The sequence below is a fragment of the Benincasa hispida genome, chromosome 8 (assembly GCF_009727055.1).
Source record: "Benincasa hispida cultivar B227 chromosome 8, ASM972705v1, whole genome shotgun sequence".
Taxonomy (NCBI): Eukaryota; Viridiplantae; Streptophyta; class Magnoliopsida; order Cucurbitales; family Cucurbitaceae; genus Benincasa; species Benincasa hispida.
Window position 1 is genome coordinate 25,078,023 of NC_052356.1, and position 17,690 is coordinate 25,095,712.

Consider the following 17,690-nt stretch of genomic DNA (forward strand, 5'->3'; position numbering starts at 1 on the left):
CTGAAATGAACTTTTTGGCTCTTTGTTGATTGAGTTGTAGATAATATAGTTTTTTTTTTAAAGTAAAGTGAGAATAAAATCTTTGGCAAGATATTATTGTAGAAAGAAATAGAATTGTTCAAGATGATGAGGAATAAATTTGAGGAGATTGTATGTTTGGTTCGCTTGTTCAACTCCTTTGGAGGGATTTTTTTTTTCATATATTGCCTTCTTGTAGTTTCCAATGTCGTAATGGAGGTTTGTTCTTTGTTTCTGCTCCTTAGTTTTATGTGTATATCATATGCATGTGCGTATTAGTATAAATTTTCTGATAAAGAATTAAACCTCCATTAATTACTATAACTAAATACTTTGTATGAGTGATGCATAAGGACAAGAAAAAAAAAAGTTATAAGAATAAATTCTCAAAGGTATCCAAAGCTCAAGGTAGATGATTGGTAGAATTGTTCATATTTTTAGGTGAGGATTTTTGAGATTTTTTTCTAAGCTTTTCATTCCACTTCTCTTGATTTCTTTTTTGAGAAGATATACAATTCAAAAGGTTTGTTAGGCAATAGAAGAAATTTTAGTGAGATTGAGATGATTGATTTATGCTTATAATATTGCCACTAGATCTGACGGGAAACTAGATTTGATGGGAATTGTATTGATATGCTAATAGGATATGAATTAAGGTTACGTTATTAATTAGTCGAGGAGGTTTTGATATTTAGTTATTAGGGGTGTTCACGGTTTGGTTCGGTTCGGTGTGAGGAACCACAAATTTTAGAAATTATTTTTTCTAAAACAAAATCGAACTACATGTTCGGTTTCACGGTTTTTTTAAGTTTTTTTTTCATGTCTTCTAAATTTCTATGATTCTAACAAAATATATTTAGAAATATAGTTCAACAATAACACTACAACATCAACAAAAAATTTAAATATATAGTCATTGTTTGGTGTTACTAGTCTAGATTACTAATAACACTACAAGTTCAACACAAATTGAAAAGTTATTCCAAAGTCTAAAAATATATGTATTACAAACATAAAATGTTCTTATTCCAGAAACAATAATATAAAAGTTCAAAAGTGCACATTACTAAATATAAATACAAGTCATACAAATATAAAAGTTCCAAAGTCCACCACAATAAATATTAAATATTAAATACAAGTTCTACAAATGTAAAAGTTCCAACGTCCATCAAACATAAATATAAGTACTATAACATAAAAGTTCCAAAGTCCATCAAACATAAATAAAAGTACTACAAACATTAAAGTTCCAAAGTCCACCAAACACAAAAGTTACAAACTTATTCAAGCCACCTTCTCCTTCACAATCTTCTCTTTCTCGTTCTTCTCCTTTATTTTCGCCTCTAAACCTGGTTTGAAGTTTGCAAAAATTATTCTTATTAAAATACTAATTATATAAATAATATATTTCACGTACAGAAAGAATGTTTTAAAGATATGAACCTTCTTCAACAATTACAATATCCTCCAAATATCTTTGAAGATCAATGCTAATTGGTTTTGAACATAACCAATTTTGTGCACACACAAGTGCCTCAACTGTGGTTGTAGCTAACGTGGAACGAAAAAGATCAATTATTCTCCCATTTGTACTGAATGCAGACTTAGAAGCAAACTATGAATATCGGAATTGCTAAAAGATCTCGTGCAATTTGGCTAAGAACATTATATCTAGAAGAATTTCCTTTCCACCAATCTAAGATATCAAATTTATCCCCACGTTTAATACGAGGCTCCAATAAGTAAATATTAATTTCTGTATCCACACTTTGTGTATCATCTTCCTTCATATATTCAAAATAAAAATGAAAAATCTCTGAAGTAGTACTAATAGTAGAAGTAGTATTTCTAGATGAAGATGTTACTCAAAGAGCTACTACTACCTACTATCACTACAAGCCGAAGGTTGACTCATAGTTGAACAATCCTTGAACATTTCAAATGATGAAATTGAACATGAAGATGAACCATGGGTAAGCAATGACAAAGTATATTCAGCAAACAAGTTTCTCAAAACAGACTCCACCTTATTTCCCATTTCTTTTGTTGTATCTATATAAAATAATTGATTCAGACAATACATAAGAGATTTCATCTTGTAACATGGGTCCAAAACAAAAGTAACATACAAAAAGAAATTTATTGTCTCACTTTTCCCCCAATACTTATCATACTTCTTTTGCATTTTCAAAGCCATGTCACGCAAAAGCAAATTTTCAGGACCAGCTACACTTGAATATTTTTTTTTTCTGCAATTCTAAATAATACTAATTTCATGGAAGACTATGTTGGAAGTAACTTAAAGAGACCCTGAAAGCCTAACAGTTACTTCATAGAATAGATACAAGAATTTAGAAAAAATTCTAGCAATTTCTCAATCTTTGGTGGTTGGTTTACTCTCTTCATTCATGTAGACTGTGTCGTAGTCTTCTAACCTCTCAAACGTTTTTTCAAACTTTTCAGCTGCATCAAGCATCAAGTATGTAGAATTCCATCTAGTTTGAACATCAAGACACAACATACTCTTAGTAGATATGTTCTTCTCTTCAACACACTTCTTAAATTTAGCAAGTCTAGCAGGAAAAGATCTAACAAACCTCATGGCATTTCAAATTCGAATCAATGTATTATTCACATCTTTCAGACCATCACAGACAATTAAGTTTAATATATGAGCACAAAACCTAACATGCAAGAAGTCCCTATTCAACACAAACTCATGTTTAAAGCGCTTCTATAGATCAGCAACGACTGTATCATTTGATTCTGAGTTCTTCCCTCAACCTAAGAAATCCTATGGGAGCTCAAGTGTAACAATCAACTTGCTTGTAATGGTTATATCATGAATGCAACTTGTCCTATAGCGCAATAAGAGTGCAACTATAGATCTTTAATGGAGTGGCCTATAGTCAAGGATGAAATTTAATTAATTAAAGAGTTTAGTTAATTAATCTAGCATCATTGGAGATTATAATTTGTAGGTCCATAAGGTCCCTTTGTTAACTCACAACAGATCAACATGAATTAATGATATTGAAAAAAAAATTGAAATATTTAAATTGAAAAAATATATTTTTTTATTAGATACAATTAATATAAGTATTATTGTATTAAGATACATTATTATAAGGTTAATTTGAATGAGATTCAAATTAAAACTATATAATGTGAGAGAATTAAATTATTTGAATATAATTCAAATAATTAGTCAATTTAATATAAGATATTAAAATGAATGGTTAAGGTTGACCTAATTAAGAACCTATATATACAACCTTATAGAGGTGGAAAAAAAGGTGATTCATTCCAAAAAAAATCTTGCATTCTGCGTAACTCTCTTACTCCTGAGGAAAATCACATACAAAAGTTATACTTGATTTTTCCTCTTCTTTTCTTCTCTTCTTTTAAAGAGGCTCCCATAGGCTTGACTTCGTGCCAGAGACATAGCAAGGAAGATCTTATGGGGATTCATTGGATGAAGGCAGATCACAAGAGTTCTCAATGGCGTGTACTTCAAAGGTAATATATGCTCAATCCCCTTTTAGATTACTGTTTTAATTATAAATAAAGTAAAGAAAGCATCTCACTTGCTTCTGCTGTAGGATAGATTAGAGTTCAATCCTTTCACTAGTAACATATATATTCCACGTACTTTATCATATACACACATGTATATTTGGTTATTTTGCGAATATATACCTCATGATAAAATGTATAGATTGTAAGGTGAATTTCATATAAGAAAATGCAATATGTTTTCAAAATTTGTAGCAATAGTAATAATGCCAAAAGATAATAAAACTGTTTTGGAAAAATCAATAAGAAACTAAAAGTAGATATTACATTTAAAATTTATTGAAAGTATAAAGACTCAAATCAAACTATTGTAAGCATAGAGGTTAAGTTTAAAAAATCTCGAAGTACAGGACAAAATGATATTAAAATCAAAGTAGATATTAATAAAATTGTTTTGGAAAAATCAATAAGAAACTAAAAGTAGATATTACATTTAAGATTTATTGAAAGTATAAAGACTCAAATGAACTATTGTAAGAGAGGTTAAGTTTAAAAAATCTCAAAGTACAGGGCAAAATGATATTTATTTTAACCGTTAACATATCAAGTCATTTTATGATTATTTCAATATAATATCATAATAGTCTTGTTATTAATGAGTGGGTCTCTTTTGATTTTATTTTATATTTTTAATTGATGAGTCTGAAGTTCACCACTATTTTCCTAAAATCAACTTGTTTTTAAAAAATTGCTCTCGTCTTCTAACTTATGCCCTCTTCTCTGCATGTGCATGGTTTGTTATATAAAAGTCTAATTTGTCCATGGATAAGTGCATATCCAGTTTTGGACTATTATTTTTTCTCTCTAATTTCTACTCCTAATCCTAAATCCCCTTTTTTTATTCTATACATCTTGAAATTAGTTTCCTTGTAATGGCATTTGGATCTTTGAAGAAGAATTATGAGGAGGTCAAAGCTATTTCTGAGAAGCAAGAATCAAGGTCCATCAATATGAAGCTAAAGTTTAGAGCTTGACTATTGGCTACCCTCAAGTTAGAACGTTGGTTCTTCTTTGGCATCTCTCAAACTCCTTCCATCAAATGCAACCATTGGTGGGTCATTTTGACTTTAAGTCTTTAATGTACTTGCCTTTTCGTTGATGTTGTCAATGAGTTGTATAAGATTCAATATCACCATGACATGATTTGTAAGAAATTAGCTGAAATTAGCCGAAATTAGCCAACAAATTTTGGCAGCAAAAGGCCATGATGGTGTTGGTCTATTAATGGAGAATGGAGGGAAATTTAGTGATGATAGATTTGAATTGAGTTTCCATGAGACGATGCTCATGTTTGAGGAGTTTAGAATTGGTTGGGAGAAAGTTTTCATCTACTTCAGTGCTTGTGTTTTGCTTCTTGTTACTGCTATTGATTTATATGTTTGTGAGTACTTGTTATGCAACTGAAATGGACTTCTTTTTGGCTCTTTGTTGGTAGAGTTGTAGATAATATATATTTTTTTAAAAGAAAAGCGAGAATAAAATCTTTGGCAAGATATTAGTGTAGAAGGAAATAGAATTGTTCAAGATGATGAGGAATAAATTTGAGGAGATTGTATGTTTGGTTCGCTTGTTCAACTCCTTTGGAGGGATTTTTTTTTTTTTCATATATTGCCTTCTTGTAGTTTCCTTTGTCTTAATGGAGGTTTGTTCTTTGTTTCTGCTCTTTAGTTTTATATGTATATCATATGCATGTGCGTATTAGTATAAATTTTCTGATAAGGAATTAAACCTCCATTAATTACTATAATTAAATACTTTGTATGAGTGATGCAAAATCAAATTTTATTAGTAAGGACAAGATAAAAAAAAAGTTATAAGAATAAATTCTCAATGTGTCCAAAACCCAAAGTAGATGATTGGTAGAACTGTTCATATTTTGAGCAAAGGATGTTTGAGGTTTTTGTCTAAGCCTTTCATTCCATTTCTCTTGATTTCTTTTTTGAGAAGATATACAATTCAAAAGGTTTGTTAGGCAATAGAAGAAATTTTAGTGAGATTAAGATTATTAAAGTGTGCTTATATTGCCACTAAATTTGATGAGAAACTAGATGTGATAGGAAATGGTATTGGTATGTTAATAGGATATAAATTAAGGTTACGTTAGTAATTGGTTCGAGAGGTTTTGATATTTAGTTATTAGGGGATTTCACGGTCTGGTTGGAGACTCAAACCGAACCGAATCGAAAATTTTAGAAATTTTTTTTCTAAAATCGAACTGAACTGTATGTTCGACTTCACGATTTTTAAATTTTTTTTTTCATGTCTTCTAAATTTCTATGATTTGAACACAATTTATTTAAAAATATAGTTCAACAATAACACTACAATTTCAAAAAATTTAAAAATATAGTCATTGTTTGTTATTCTTAGTCTAGATTACTAATAACACTACAAATTCAACAACAAATTGGAAAATTATTCCAAAGTCTAAAAATATAAGTATTAAAAATATTAAATGTTCTTGTTCCACAAACAATAATATAAAAGTTCCAAAGTGCACATCACTAAATATAAATACAAGTCATACAAATATAAAAGTTTCAAAGTCCACCACAATAAATATTAAATAGTAAATACAAGTCCTATAAATATAAAAGTTCCAACGTCCATCAAATATAAATACAAGTACTACAATATAAACATAAAAGTACCAAGGTCCATCAAACATAAATAAAATTACTACAAACATTAAAGTTTCAAAGTCCACCACACACAAAAATGTCTCTCAATTGTGTTGGGAATGTCCTACAACTCGCAGTTCGTAAATTTTGTGTTAAACCTTATTGAGTATTTTAATTCAATAAAGACATTGATATTGCATTTTATAATGAAAGTCCAATAACAAATCCATGGCTATAGTATGAATACTTTAACTTTATGTGATGACATAAACATGTACAAGTTATAGTACATAACCTAAATGGTCTATAAGTATATGGATGAAGTTGGATGTTTCATCCTGGTAACACTATTGGATACGGCCCATTTCGTATACTGATCCAAATGATGTGATCCATAGATCATTCATGTAGAGATATGTGAGTGGGGGCATCCTATGCAATGAGTTTGCATAAGACTGAACCTCGAAGTAGTCACTTTTCTTTATAATGACCATTTACTGTTAAAACTGACTATTTCAAACTAAAATGACCTATGATAACACGATCTTAATCCTGAGCTAACTATGAACTCCTGTTTATTTCGGGATTATCCTTTGATCTTCATAGGTGAGAGTAGTCCAATAGCACTTCTCAATAAGCCTTCCATTTTGGGGATAAGACCGAGTAAATAGCTGGGGACATAGTTATGCAAGATGGAATTCACTCCTACCCGACTTAAGGTTAGCAGATAGGTTGTTCTCTTAAGTCTCGATGCCTAGTCTTGAACAACGGGGCCCCGCCCTCTCTTGGTAGAGAGGGATATGATTTATAAATGGTATTACAATCAGTTGTTCAATAGAGGGTCAGTGGGAGCTTAAGGTGCAAGATGTATTTATAGGGGTAAAACGATAATTTTGATCCAACTGTAAATATGAACGATGTGTGAAGGATCGACTTACTGATTATGGTCGAAATAGACAAAAATATATCTACAGTGAGGAGAGTGCAACTATCAAACAAAGACTTGCCGATACTTACTGTAAGAAGGTGTGGCGAGTGAAGTGCCACAATCCCATTCATCATTTTGGATCTACATAAGCCAAAACCCATAGCACTGGCGGCAATATCCAATGCTAACAACTTATTTAGTGGTGCGTCTTGATAATTAACAAATAGTAATTAATTCGGTTTAAAGAGTTTAACTGATTAATTATAAATCCTTGGAGCTCATGATCTGTATGTCCATTAGGTCCCTCTAGTGGCTCATAAATTGGAATAGAAAATTGAGTATTGAATTGGATGAATTTTGGAATTAGGATTATGAATTTGAAATGTTCAAATTCAATTATTAGGGTTTTCAATTTATTGTATTTGATACAATTAAAAACGTTCAATTTAGTTGAAATTAAAAGAAAATGGAGAATCAATTTATATTTAAATTATGATTTAAATATGAAATTGAATCATATTGGTGGAATTGGTGTTTTATTAATTTAATATTAAGATATTAAATTTATTTTCTATTAATTAAAAGGTTTAATTAAAATAAAGTTAGTTCAATGTAAACCAATTTTATAAAAACAAAATTTAAATTAAAATAGTTTTATTTAAAACAAAAATCAATTTTAAGAAAATTGATTTGAAAATCAAAATTAAAGAGAAAGTGGATTTTTCTAAATTTTGGGAAAAATCCACTTTTTCTTTAAAGTGGGAACTCACCAACTTCCATCAAATTGTTTAAGGAGGAGCTGCCTTCCATGCAACTTGATGATCTTGCATGTTTTAGTGTATATATACATGTTGCATGCAGAGAAATGGAATAAGATTTTCTGGAATTTTAACTAAATTGCTGGAAAATTGAAAACCCTCTCAAACCCATCAAAATCGCTCTCCAATTCAACTAGATTTGAGTATTTCCATCACATATTCCTTCTTGAGCTTTGTAGAGAAGATCTTGGTGGTGGTCTTGTTAAAGTTTTAAGCTCAATCTTGGAGTTTACTACTGAATTTAGGGGTGATCATCGGCTCGTCGGAGTGGGTTTTCCGACCAGACCGACCCCGAATACGACCAGGATTGGTTTTGGAATATATCTAAACCGGTCCCACCCGGACAAATGAAACGAAAAACACGACCAGCCCGATCGGTCCGGTCGTTTTGCGGGCTAGAGGTATACTTTTTTTTTTTTTTTTTTTTTTTTTGCCTTTTTCTTCCTTTAAAAGAAATTATATTTATTTTTTAAAAATTCTAAGAAAAATTGCAATTATAAATTATAAATCGTTATAAATATTTTTGGCTATTAGGTAGAAGTCGTTATAAATAACAATTTTTAATAACAAAAAACTACTTATAACTTCCTTATCAATCATGTTAGTTTTCTCTTTTAATTTGTGATTGTGAGTCAAAATTCAAGATACTTTTCACATTTATTTATATATACTTATGGAATAGAGCTAGCCTAGAGGTATTAAAAATAAGATATTGTTGATATGATTTGATTTGACAACCCTTAATATTTAACAATTAACATGTACATTGTTTGGGATTGTGTTACTGCTCGCTTCGCTTAATTGCTTAAAGAACCTTTAATACATATCACATATATAATTGAAAACAAAACTAATATGAGAGTCGAGAGTGTACGTCACAAATAGAAATGTCACATGACATATAGTCACACTCACATACAATACAATCAAACTAGAAATTACAACATAAAGTCAATTATCAAATACAACCCAATTACAATAAAACATAAAGTCTATTGTCAAATACAACCCAATTACAATAAAATCAAATGATAAATGCTTAATCGTTAACGGACAACTTTGCAAAATCCATAAGGTCTTGAATGTCTTGTTCATTGTCCATAACCGCTCTGAATCCAATATAATTAAGATTAAGAAGAGAAAGACAACCTCATTAAGATTTTAATCTAACAAGTTACAATTACAAAAATACAAATGATGAATAAATACCTTCTTCAAATAATGAAGTTTCTTCCATGTCATTCTGAACTTCAAGATCTATTGGACCCGAATTTAGCCAATTTCGAGTACAAATGAGAGCCTCCACTGTTTTTGGAGCCAATGAACAACGAGATGAATCAACAGCACGTCCTTCTATACTAAAAGCCGACTCAGACGCTACAGTAGATACTGGAATTACCAAAATATCTCTAGCCATATGACTAAGAACCTCAAACCGATGACTGTTCTTCTTCCACCATTGAAGTATGTCAAAATCACCTTCATTCTTAACATTCGCTTTCAACAAATAAATATCAATCTCTGACCCTCTGTTCGAAAGGTGTAGTCTCATCGCCTTCAAAATCAAGATCAATTGTATCATAGACAAAGTCTTCACCCACCTTTCAGTTGGATCACAATCAATCATGGTCTCCGAGGCTGGGACAATTGGTGTATTAGTAGTAGTATTACCACTCTCACTCCCACTCTAAGTATGAGTAATACTGTACTCATGAAAGGGACGTCTACAACATTGTTCCACTACATTTCTCATAGATTTGGCAACCCTGGCCCAAAAAATTTTTTAATACAAAAAGATACAAACCTTATCTTTTTTCGAGGATCTAGCACAATAGCAACATACAACAACAAATTATTTTTTTCATTGTTCCCCCAATACTTCTCAAATTTGGCTTTCATGCTATTGGCCATTCCAACTAGCATTACATTTGCACTACCAGCATTCAAACGTATACAATTATGAGCCATTGTAATCTGATGAAAAACCATATTCGAAGTGGTGTACAAAGACCCTGAAATTTTCAATGTCACATCATAAAAGACCTTTAAAAACCTAATCAACATCTTAGCATTTGTCCAATCTTCCTTATTTGGTGACAAATCGTGTCTATAAGAAGTATCTTCATCTTCTAATCTATCAAAAGCCTTTTCAAAATTTACAGCTGCCTCAAGCATCAAATATGTAGAGTTCCATCTATTGGGAACATCAAGACACACATAACTCATACAAGAAAATTTTTCAATTTCAATGCACTTTTTAAATTTCAAAAAACGTGGGGGAGAAGATCTTATAAACCATACAACATATTGAATCCTTTCAATGCAATCATTATGTTCATTAAAAGCATCACATACTATGAGATTTAATATATGAGCACAACAACGAACATGTAGAAATTCTCCACCAAACAATAATTCCTTATTGAATCATTTCAAAAGATAAGCAATGGCAGTATCATTCGAGCTTGCATTATCAACAGTCAGTGTCATTACCTTTTCAATGCCCCAATCCTTCAAATTCTTTTTGATGGTTTTACTAATAGTATCACCTTTATGATTCTCAATTGGACAAAAACTAAGTATTCTTTTATGTAATCTCCAATCAGAATCTATGAAATGGCCAGTTAGGACCATGTAATTTGTATTTTGTTCTGATGTCCAACAATCTATAGTGAGAGAAACTCTATACTTCCTATTCACAAACATGTCTTTCAAACGCTTTTTCTCATTAACATACAACTTAAGCACATCTCTAGCCAGAGTAAACCGAGATGGAACAACAAATCTAGGTTGACTTGCACATGTTAATCAATCGAAAAATTTCTTAAATCCTTTACCCTCCACAAACTTGAATGGAAATTCGTCAACAATTACCATTTCCACCAACGCTTCCCGACAACTCTCTAAACTATATGAATCACATACAAGTTGTGACGTATTATCTCCAACATTGTCTTTGGCTTTAGTTTTGAAAGATAATGTCATTTGGGTTGGATCTCTCTTTTTCTGTAAGGGTATTTTTTACAATTTTCCAAATGATTCTTCATAGCCTCAGTACCATTACATTTGGAATGACATGCATAGTTAACTCCACATTACTTACATTGAGTATGAGGGTGTTTAGGATCACCTTTTAGCTTCTCAAAATGATCCCAAACCATGGATTTTTTCACCGCCTTCCTTCTTTTCGATGGTTTGGAACAACTGATATCTCATTTGCTGAATCAACATCAATGATATTTTTATTGGCATCCGTTTCTTCTGCATCTCATTCATTTTTTGAAGCATCAGTTGTAGTTCCATCAAACTCCATATCGGTTGAATCCATGTAGCTGAACCATAACATGACAGATGTCGTCACTCATCAGTATCACACAATTCACAAAAATTCAAAGGATTTGAGCTTTACATAAACATTTAGAATACATTACAATATACAAAGAAGTTCTCATCCTTTCTCTATCTGAAAATCGTGAACACACCAAGTCAATCCATAATTTCCATTGTTTTCAAACTTGGTGTGTTCACAATAATAATAATGATAATGAACATTACAAAATACAAAGATCTAAACTTGGTGTGTTCATTATTATTATTATTATAAGCTTAATATGACCATTTAGAATACATTACAAAATACAAAGAAGTTCTAATTTCCATGGGATTAAAGTTTGAAAGAACAGCTAAAAATCGGACCTGGGGCTGAAAATCAAAAGGAAGGTCTCTGCAGTTACATGAAGACGACAAGAACGGCTACGAAGAACTGAAGAAGACGAGCATGAAGACTACCTCTGAAAATCGGACTGCGAGAGGGACTGCGAAGACGACGAGCACGAAGACGGTTGCCTCTGAAAATCGGACCATCCACAATTTGCAAGTGAAGGAGAAGGATTATTAGCAAGCAAGGAAGAGGAACGAAAGAAGGAAGAAGAAGCTCAAAGAAAACCCTAAAATTCTGCTTTCGGCGTACGGAGCAGACGGAACTCACAGAAGAAGCTTGAAGAACTCACGGACTTATTATCTAATATATTAATTATTAATATTGTTTTAATTATTTTTTTAAATGTCGGTCCCGACCCCTTGTGTGCTCGACTGAAACCTAATTCGACGGGTAACTTTGAAACCGACCCCTGCCTGATTTGTTTGAATTTTCGATCGGTTGACCCTATTTCGGTTTATGTCGGTCGTGTCGGTTTATTGGTCTACCATGCTCGCTCCTAGCTGAAATCATGGATTAAGTCTTTAAAGGTAATATTTTCTACAAACCCTCTTTGAATTTCACCTGAATAACATGTTTAAAACTCAAATTAAGTGTATTTAGAGTGCATATTGATTCTGATTTATTCCGCTGCATGTTAGATTACTCTTTCAAACTAGCATATATTCCTAAAATATCTATAGCAATTGTAGTCTAGGAAGAAATAACAAAATTTTGTTTTACTAACATCAAGGTTCCTTCCACAAACCTCTTAACCCAACCATACGAAATTTGATTCAACTAACCCAAGTCAACTTACCCAACGAAGCCTGAGCAACAACCACCTTGAAGATTCCAATCTCCAAAATCTTCCTTCAATCAGACCCTGCTTCCATCTTTTAATCCATTTTTCCCTTAAAATTTTCAATTCACAAACAATTTTACTAACCCCTTTCAAAAATGAAATTAATCTTGACATTAATTTAAAATTAAATTTGTGTGAGATAACCCCCTTCCAAAATGAAATTAATTCCTGACATTAATTTCAAATTAAGTTTGTGTGACATAACGCGCTTCCAAAATGAAATTAATTCTTGACATTAATTTCAAATTAAATTTGTGTAACATTAAAAATCCAATTTCCATAACTTCCTTCTGATTAAACCATCAAATTGAAACACCCATTTGTTAGCAATTAAATCACAATAATTATATTTTGAATTTTCAAAATTCCAAAAATGCCCTCTAATACTAGAAAATACTAAAATTACATTAAGAACAAAATTCGGGGTGTTACATTTTGGTTTTTGGATGGTTTTAAAAACAAAATGAAATTAGAGGAGTATATATATATATATATATATATATATATACATAATACCTCATTTTATTAAAGCCCCAAGGGAAATCTTGTAAACAAAAATCTTTTATCGCTAAATGAAGGAATTGGACTAGATAATTCCCTAGCCACACACTACAAATCGCTTCTTTCTTTGCCCATTTAGAAATCGAATCAACACACTTATTGCATGAACGTTGAACAAATTCAAACAAACAACAATCAAATAACTCATTCAACAACTAGATTTTTTCAATTCAGTAGCTAATCTCCCCTTCATTTACCAACTTTCATAAAATCATAAAATTTTAATTTTAATCTTAATTTTAGTAAACTCATAATATCGATTTGTTTTCTTATTTACATAATTTCAATGGTTGACTTTATAAAATGGTATTCATCAATTTCCATTTGCATTCCTTTGAGTTCAAGAGATTTTGTTTCTTTCAAAAGTTGTTCATTCAATTACAAATTTCTTCTTCTCTTTTTTTTAACAGATTTCATACTTTGACTTAAATTAAAAATTCAAAATTAGGGTTGATTACATTTATTGTAAAAGTATGGTTACATATCTTTGTTTTCATATGCATTTCATTTTTTTTTTTTTTATGTATATATACAAGGTCCCCATAGTATTTTAGTCTCATTTCCAATCTTTGGAAATTGGTTGACATATATACCCCTTATAGCTAACTGGCCATTTAATAATTTTAGTTTCATACTCATATTTTTAAAATATATCCCTTGTAGTTAACTAGCCATTTAATAATTTTTTATTTTTATTATTAAATATGCAATGTTAGATTATCAATTACAGATAAAATCTAAGGTTACTAAATGTAATTTTGAACAATATGTGATTGACATATAGGTAAATTATGTTCAAGTAATAACTTAAAGGGTCTATTGTATATGAATAAGGTTGGGTGCCTAATTTTAATGACATTATAGATACAACCCACTTTGAAACTATTATAAATAATTTGATTCAAATCGTTCTTGTGGAGACATGTGAGTTGGGGTTATTCTATACAAAGAGTTTATATAAGACTGGACTACGAAATATATAATCTCTCTTTATAAATATGTTAATTGAAGAGATGAATATTTCATAGGATAATTATATGTGACTCGATCTTAATCCCGAGTGAGTTATGAACTCTTATCCGTGGGGGTTTGTCTATTGATTTGCATGGGTGAGAGTGACCCGAGTCACTAACTCAATATGTCTACCATTTTAAGACTTGACCAAATACGGAGTTGGGAATGTAATTTCGCAAGATGAAATTTGTTTCTTCCTATATAGGGAAAGTAAATGAGTCAGGGAAAATAATTTTGCAAGATGGAATTCACTCATTCTCCCTTATAAGAAAAGTAAATGAGTAGTTCCCTTAAAGTGATCATTTCAGAACTTGAACGATGGAGCCATATTCTCTCACTGGCTCGAGAGAGACTTGGTTTATGGTTGGACTATAAACAAACTGTTTCTTAGAGAATTAGTGGTACTTAAACAAGATAGAGGTAATTACAGGGGTAAAATGGACATTTGACCTAGCCGTTATTACGAACAACTCGTGAAGAATCAATGTCACACCCCTTCCGAGCTCACCTTTCGAACCCGAAAGAAGGCGTGAGGATGGAAAATACCACCATTTTGTGATACCTACTGCCAACTCTTACCTATTTTTCTCAATAAACTCACAACCAAGGAAATATAACAACAATGCTTAACTTTATTACAACCCATAAATGTTTATACAACTCCAGATTCTTAACTACAAAAACTCATAATAACAAACTTAAGTCCAGAAATGTGGTTATAGTGTGGAAGACCTTGACCTTAGCAGTACCTTGGAAGTCCTCTCTTTTGCTACCTGGGGGAAGTTTTTTTTTTTTGAAAAACATGAGCTAGGAAGCCCAGTGAGTGATGTTTTATAGACAAACTTTTTAATGAAAACTACGCAAAACTATATAGCAAAGCATTTCAATAGACTTACTGAGTGCATATAAATCATACATTAAACTTGTACCCAAGCTCCCCTGGGTAGAAAAACTCAATACTCCCAAGCACTGAGGTGGAACCAACACTACACACTCAGTTTTTGCTAATGCGGAACCAACTCAACGCATAGCTACTGTCATACGTGCACGTAGAGCTCTCGAATGGTTTTAAAATCACTTAAAAAAACCATAACTTTTAGTGATACATGAACATTCAAACCAAAGTTTAAAACAACTGAAAGCATGAAAAGATAGTTTCTAAAGCTTTGTTCAAAACAATTACCCATAGTTTGCCAGTAGTGTTTCCTCCCTTTTTCTAAGACTTCTCGTTTTTTGTCCTCTTTTGGAATTTCAGGCCTACACTAGCTTAATTTTAACTTAGAATCTCAAGTTTAGGGATAGAATAATCTTATAATACCTTCTTGGCCCTAAACTTTGCTTACCAACTCCAACGGACATGAAAAAAGGCTTTAGATCAACCTAAGACAACTGTGGACGCATGGTAGCCTTCCTCAACACCAGTTGGATGCATGGTTGCTTCCTCAGTCCAGTTGGATGCATGGTACACCATCTTGGATGCGTGGGCTACCTTCTCAACTCATCTCAGGCTTAATTGGATGCCTGGACCTTCTCATGGACGCATGGTTAGTCCATTCCAATGCATCACCTCCCCCGGAACCCTAATTCTCCCCTATACTCTCCCCTTTTAGTCCTTTTTGGGAGTATTTAAGTTGTGATTGGAATAAGGCTCCCTTGGGGTATTTATAGGCAATCTCAGGCCATCCTCGTCATCCTCTCAAATTCTAAACACATGACACCTCCTACTTCATGAAAATCCAAGTGTCTTCTTCATGTTGAGCCAATGCATAGCCTTTGCCACCACCTACTTGCATGTAAGACCTAGGTGTCTTTACCATGCAATGTCCAATGCATGGCTTCTTCTGAGGTGTCAATCTAACACTTTGCATGTTCTTCTCTGGTCTTCCAGGCGTCCATCTCAAGCTTTGAAACTTAGTCAATTTCATGTCATGCTGCCACTTAACTTTCTAAGGTGTCCAACTCCGAGTTAGCCACCTCCTCCTTAGAAATTTGGTCCAACAAGTGTATGCATAACCTAAATCTTCACCCGTCATGTGTCCATTTCTCAAGGCATGCATCCAACCACTCCATTTTCACCCTCTAGGCATCCAACATGCCCCTACTAGCGTGTGTGTCCAACAAATTTGTCCAACACTTAGTCAAATTTTCTCCCCTAAACATACCATGCATTCAACTTTTCCTCCCCATCTTTTGCATGCCTAATTTCACCACTTGGAGGTTTTCCTAGGTCTTTCAACTCCCTCAAATGCATATTCTAAGCATTTAGTCACATTTCCACTTCTTTAGTGGCTATGCGTCCAACTCTCACTTCCAACACTTAGTTAAATTCCCAACCTGAAGATACCATGCGTTCATCATCCTTATACTATGCATCCAACCCTATTTCCTTACTTTGGTTGTGCAAAGTTCAACATATAGTTGCCCAACACTTAACCAATTCTCCCCCCTATGGATTAAACTATGCGTCCAACTCCTTCCTTAACACTTGAGCAATTTTCAGCGCTTTGAGTTCAAACTTCCCCTCTCAAGGTTCAACACACATGCCTCCATTTTCTCCTAAGTGTTTAGGCACATTTATCCCTCCTAAATGCTCGACTGTACTTCCAACCTTCCTTTCCAGTATTTAGCTAAATTTTTCTCCTTTTAGGCCAACCCATTCCCTTAAGCTTTTCTAGCCCAAAGCGTAGTTTGCATACTTAGCCAAATTTCTGACTTCATCCTATTATGCTTTCAACTCTTGAATCCCAAACTTTTTCTCCAGATACACAATACTTTTCTTCTCCTCTTCTCTTATAGACCAACGCATACTTCACTCCTAGCCATATGGTCCCAACACTTAGAAATTTTTCTAAGTGCCAATGCTTTCTCCAAAGCATAGTTCAGAAACTTAGCCAAAATTCTACCCTCCCAATTTTTAGCTTAGGTTCCCATCAAGTATTCTTAACTCCAAGGCATAGTTTAGGGACTTTGCCAAACTTTTCCTTCCAAGACTTTAATTCGGAGTTCTTCCCTCTAAAGGAACTCTAATTACAGAGGATCTTTGAGCTGAAGCGGATTGTCCAAACTTCATTGTGAAAGAACTCATATATTTAGAGTTAAGCAAAACAGATTATGCACATAATTTAAGTTACAACATGCTTCTTGAAATAAAAATAAAAGATCAAGAAACTATACCTTTGAAGAACGTTTTTACAAGTATATCCCTCGATTGAACACGAACGCAGCGAGCAACAACTCGATCTCCCTCAAACACCAGTAACTAGAAATTCAATCCTCGAACAACCGGACACTACCACAAGATTACCTTGGTATTCTCGTTGTGAGAATCCAGGAGTGGTGAGCTCTGACTTATTTTGACTTTATAAAATGGTATTCATGAATTTTCATTTGCATTCATTTAGTTTAAGATTTTTCATAATTACATTCCCTTAAGTTCATAATATTTTGTTTCTTTCAATCTTTGTTCATTCAATTACAAATTTCATTTTCTTAAACAGATTTCATACTTTGACTTAAATTAAAAATTCATAATTAGGTTGGATTACATTTATCGTAAAATTAATGTTTCAAATCTTTATATTCATATGTG

The 17,690-nt window shown here is 32.3% G+C and overlaps 1 protein-coding gene across 4 annotated transcripts; it reads right to left on the minus strand.

Annotated features, from left to right (window-relative positions):
- Window positions 1–8,839: 8,839 nt before the first annotated feature.
- Window positions 8,840–11,974, minus strand: LOC120082692. Of its 4 annotated transcripts, none has more exons than XM_039037969.1 (4): window positions 11,661–11,974; window positions 11,095–11,296; window positions 9,174–9,602; window positions 8,840–9,073 (listed from the first exon to the last, which is right to left on the minus strand). In XM_039037969.1, exons 2-4 carry the CDS (start codon window positions 11,123–11,125, stop codon window positions 8,916–8,918), a joined length of 618 nt encoding a protein of 205 aa, XP_038893897.1. In that variant the 5' UTR covers window positions 11,126–11,296; window positions 11,661–11,974; the 3' UTR covers window positions 8,840–8,915. The 4 variants fall into 4 exon arrangements, with proteins under 4 accessions (XP_038893897.1, XP_038893899.1, XP_038893896.1 ...); XM_039037971.1 differs by having other exon boundaries at window positions 9,174–9,976; XM_039037968.1 differs by having other exon boundaries at window positions 11,068–11,296.
- Window positions 11,975–17,690: the final 5,716 nt, after the last annotated feature.

Coding starts and splice junctions, on each gene's coding strand:
- LOC120082692 (XM_039037968.1), bottom strand. CDS start 11,125: ATGGTTTGGGATCATTTTGAGAAGCTAAAAGGTGATCCTAAACACCCT. Junction 9,603..11,067: donor TAAACACCCTCATACTCAAT/GTAAGTAATGTG, acceptor CAATTGTCCCAG/CCTCGGAGACCATGATTGAT. Junction 9,074..9,173: donor AACTTCATTATTTGAAGAAG/GTATTTATTCAT, acceptor TATTGGATTCAG/AGCGGTTATGGACAATGAAC.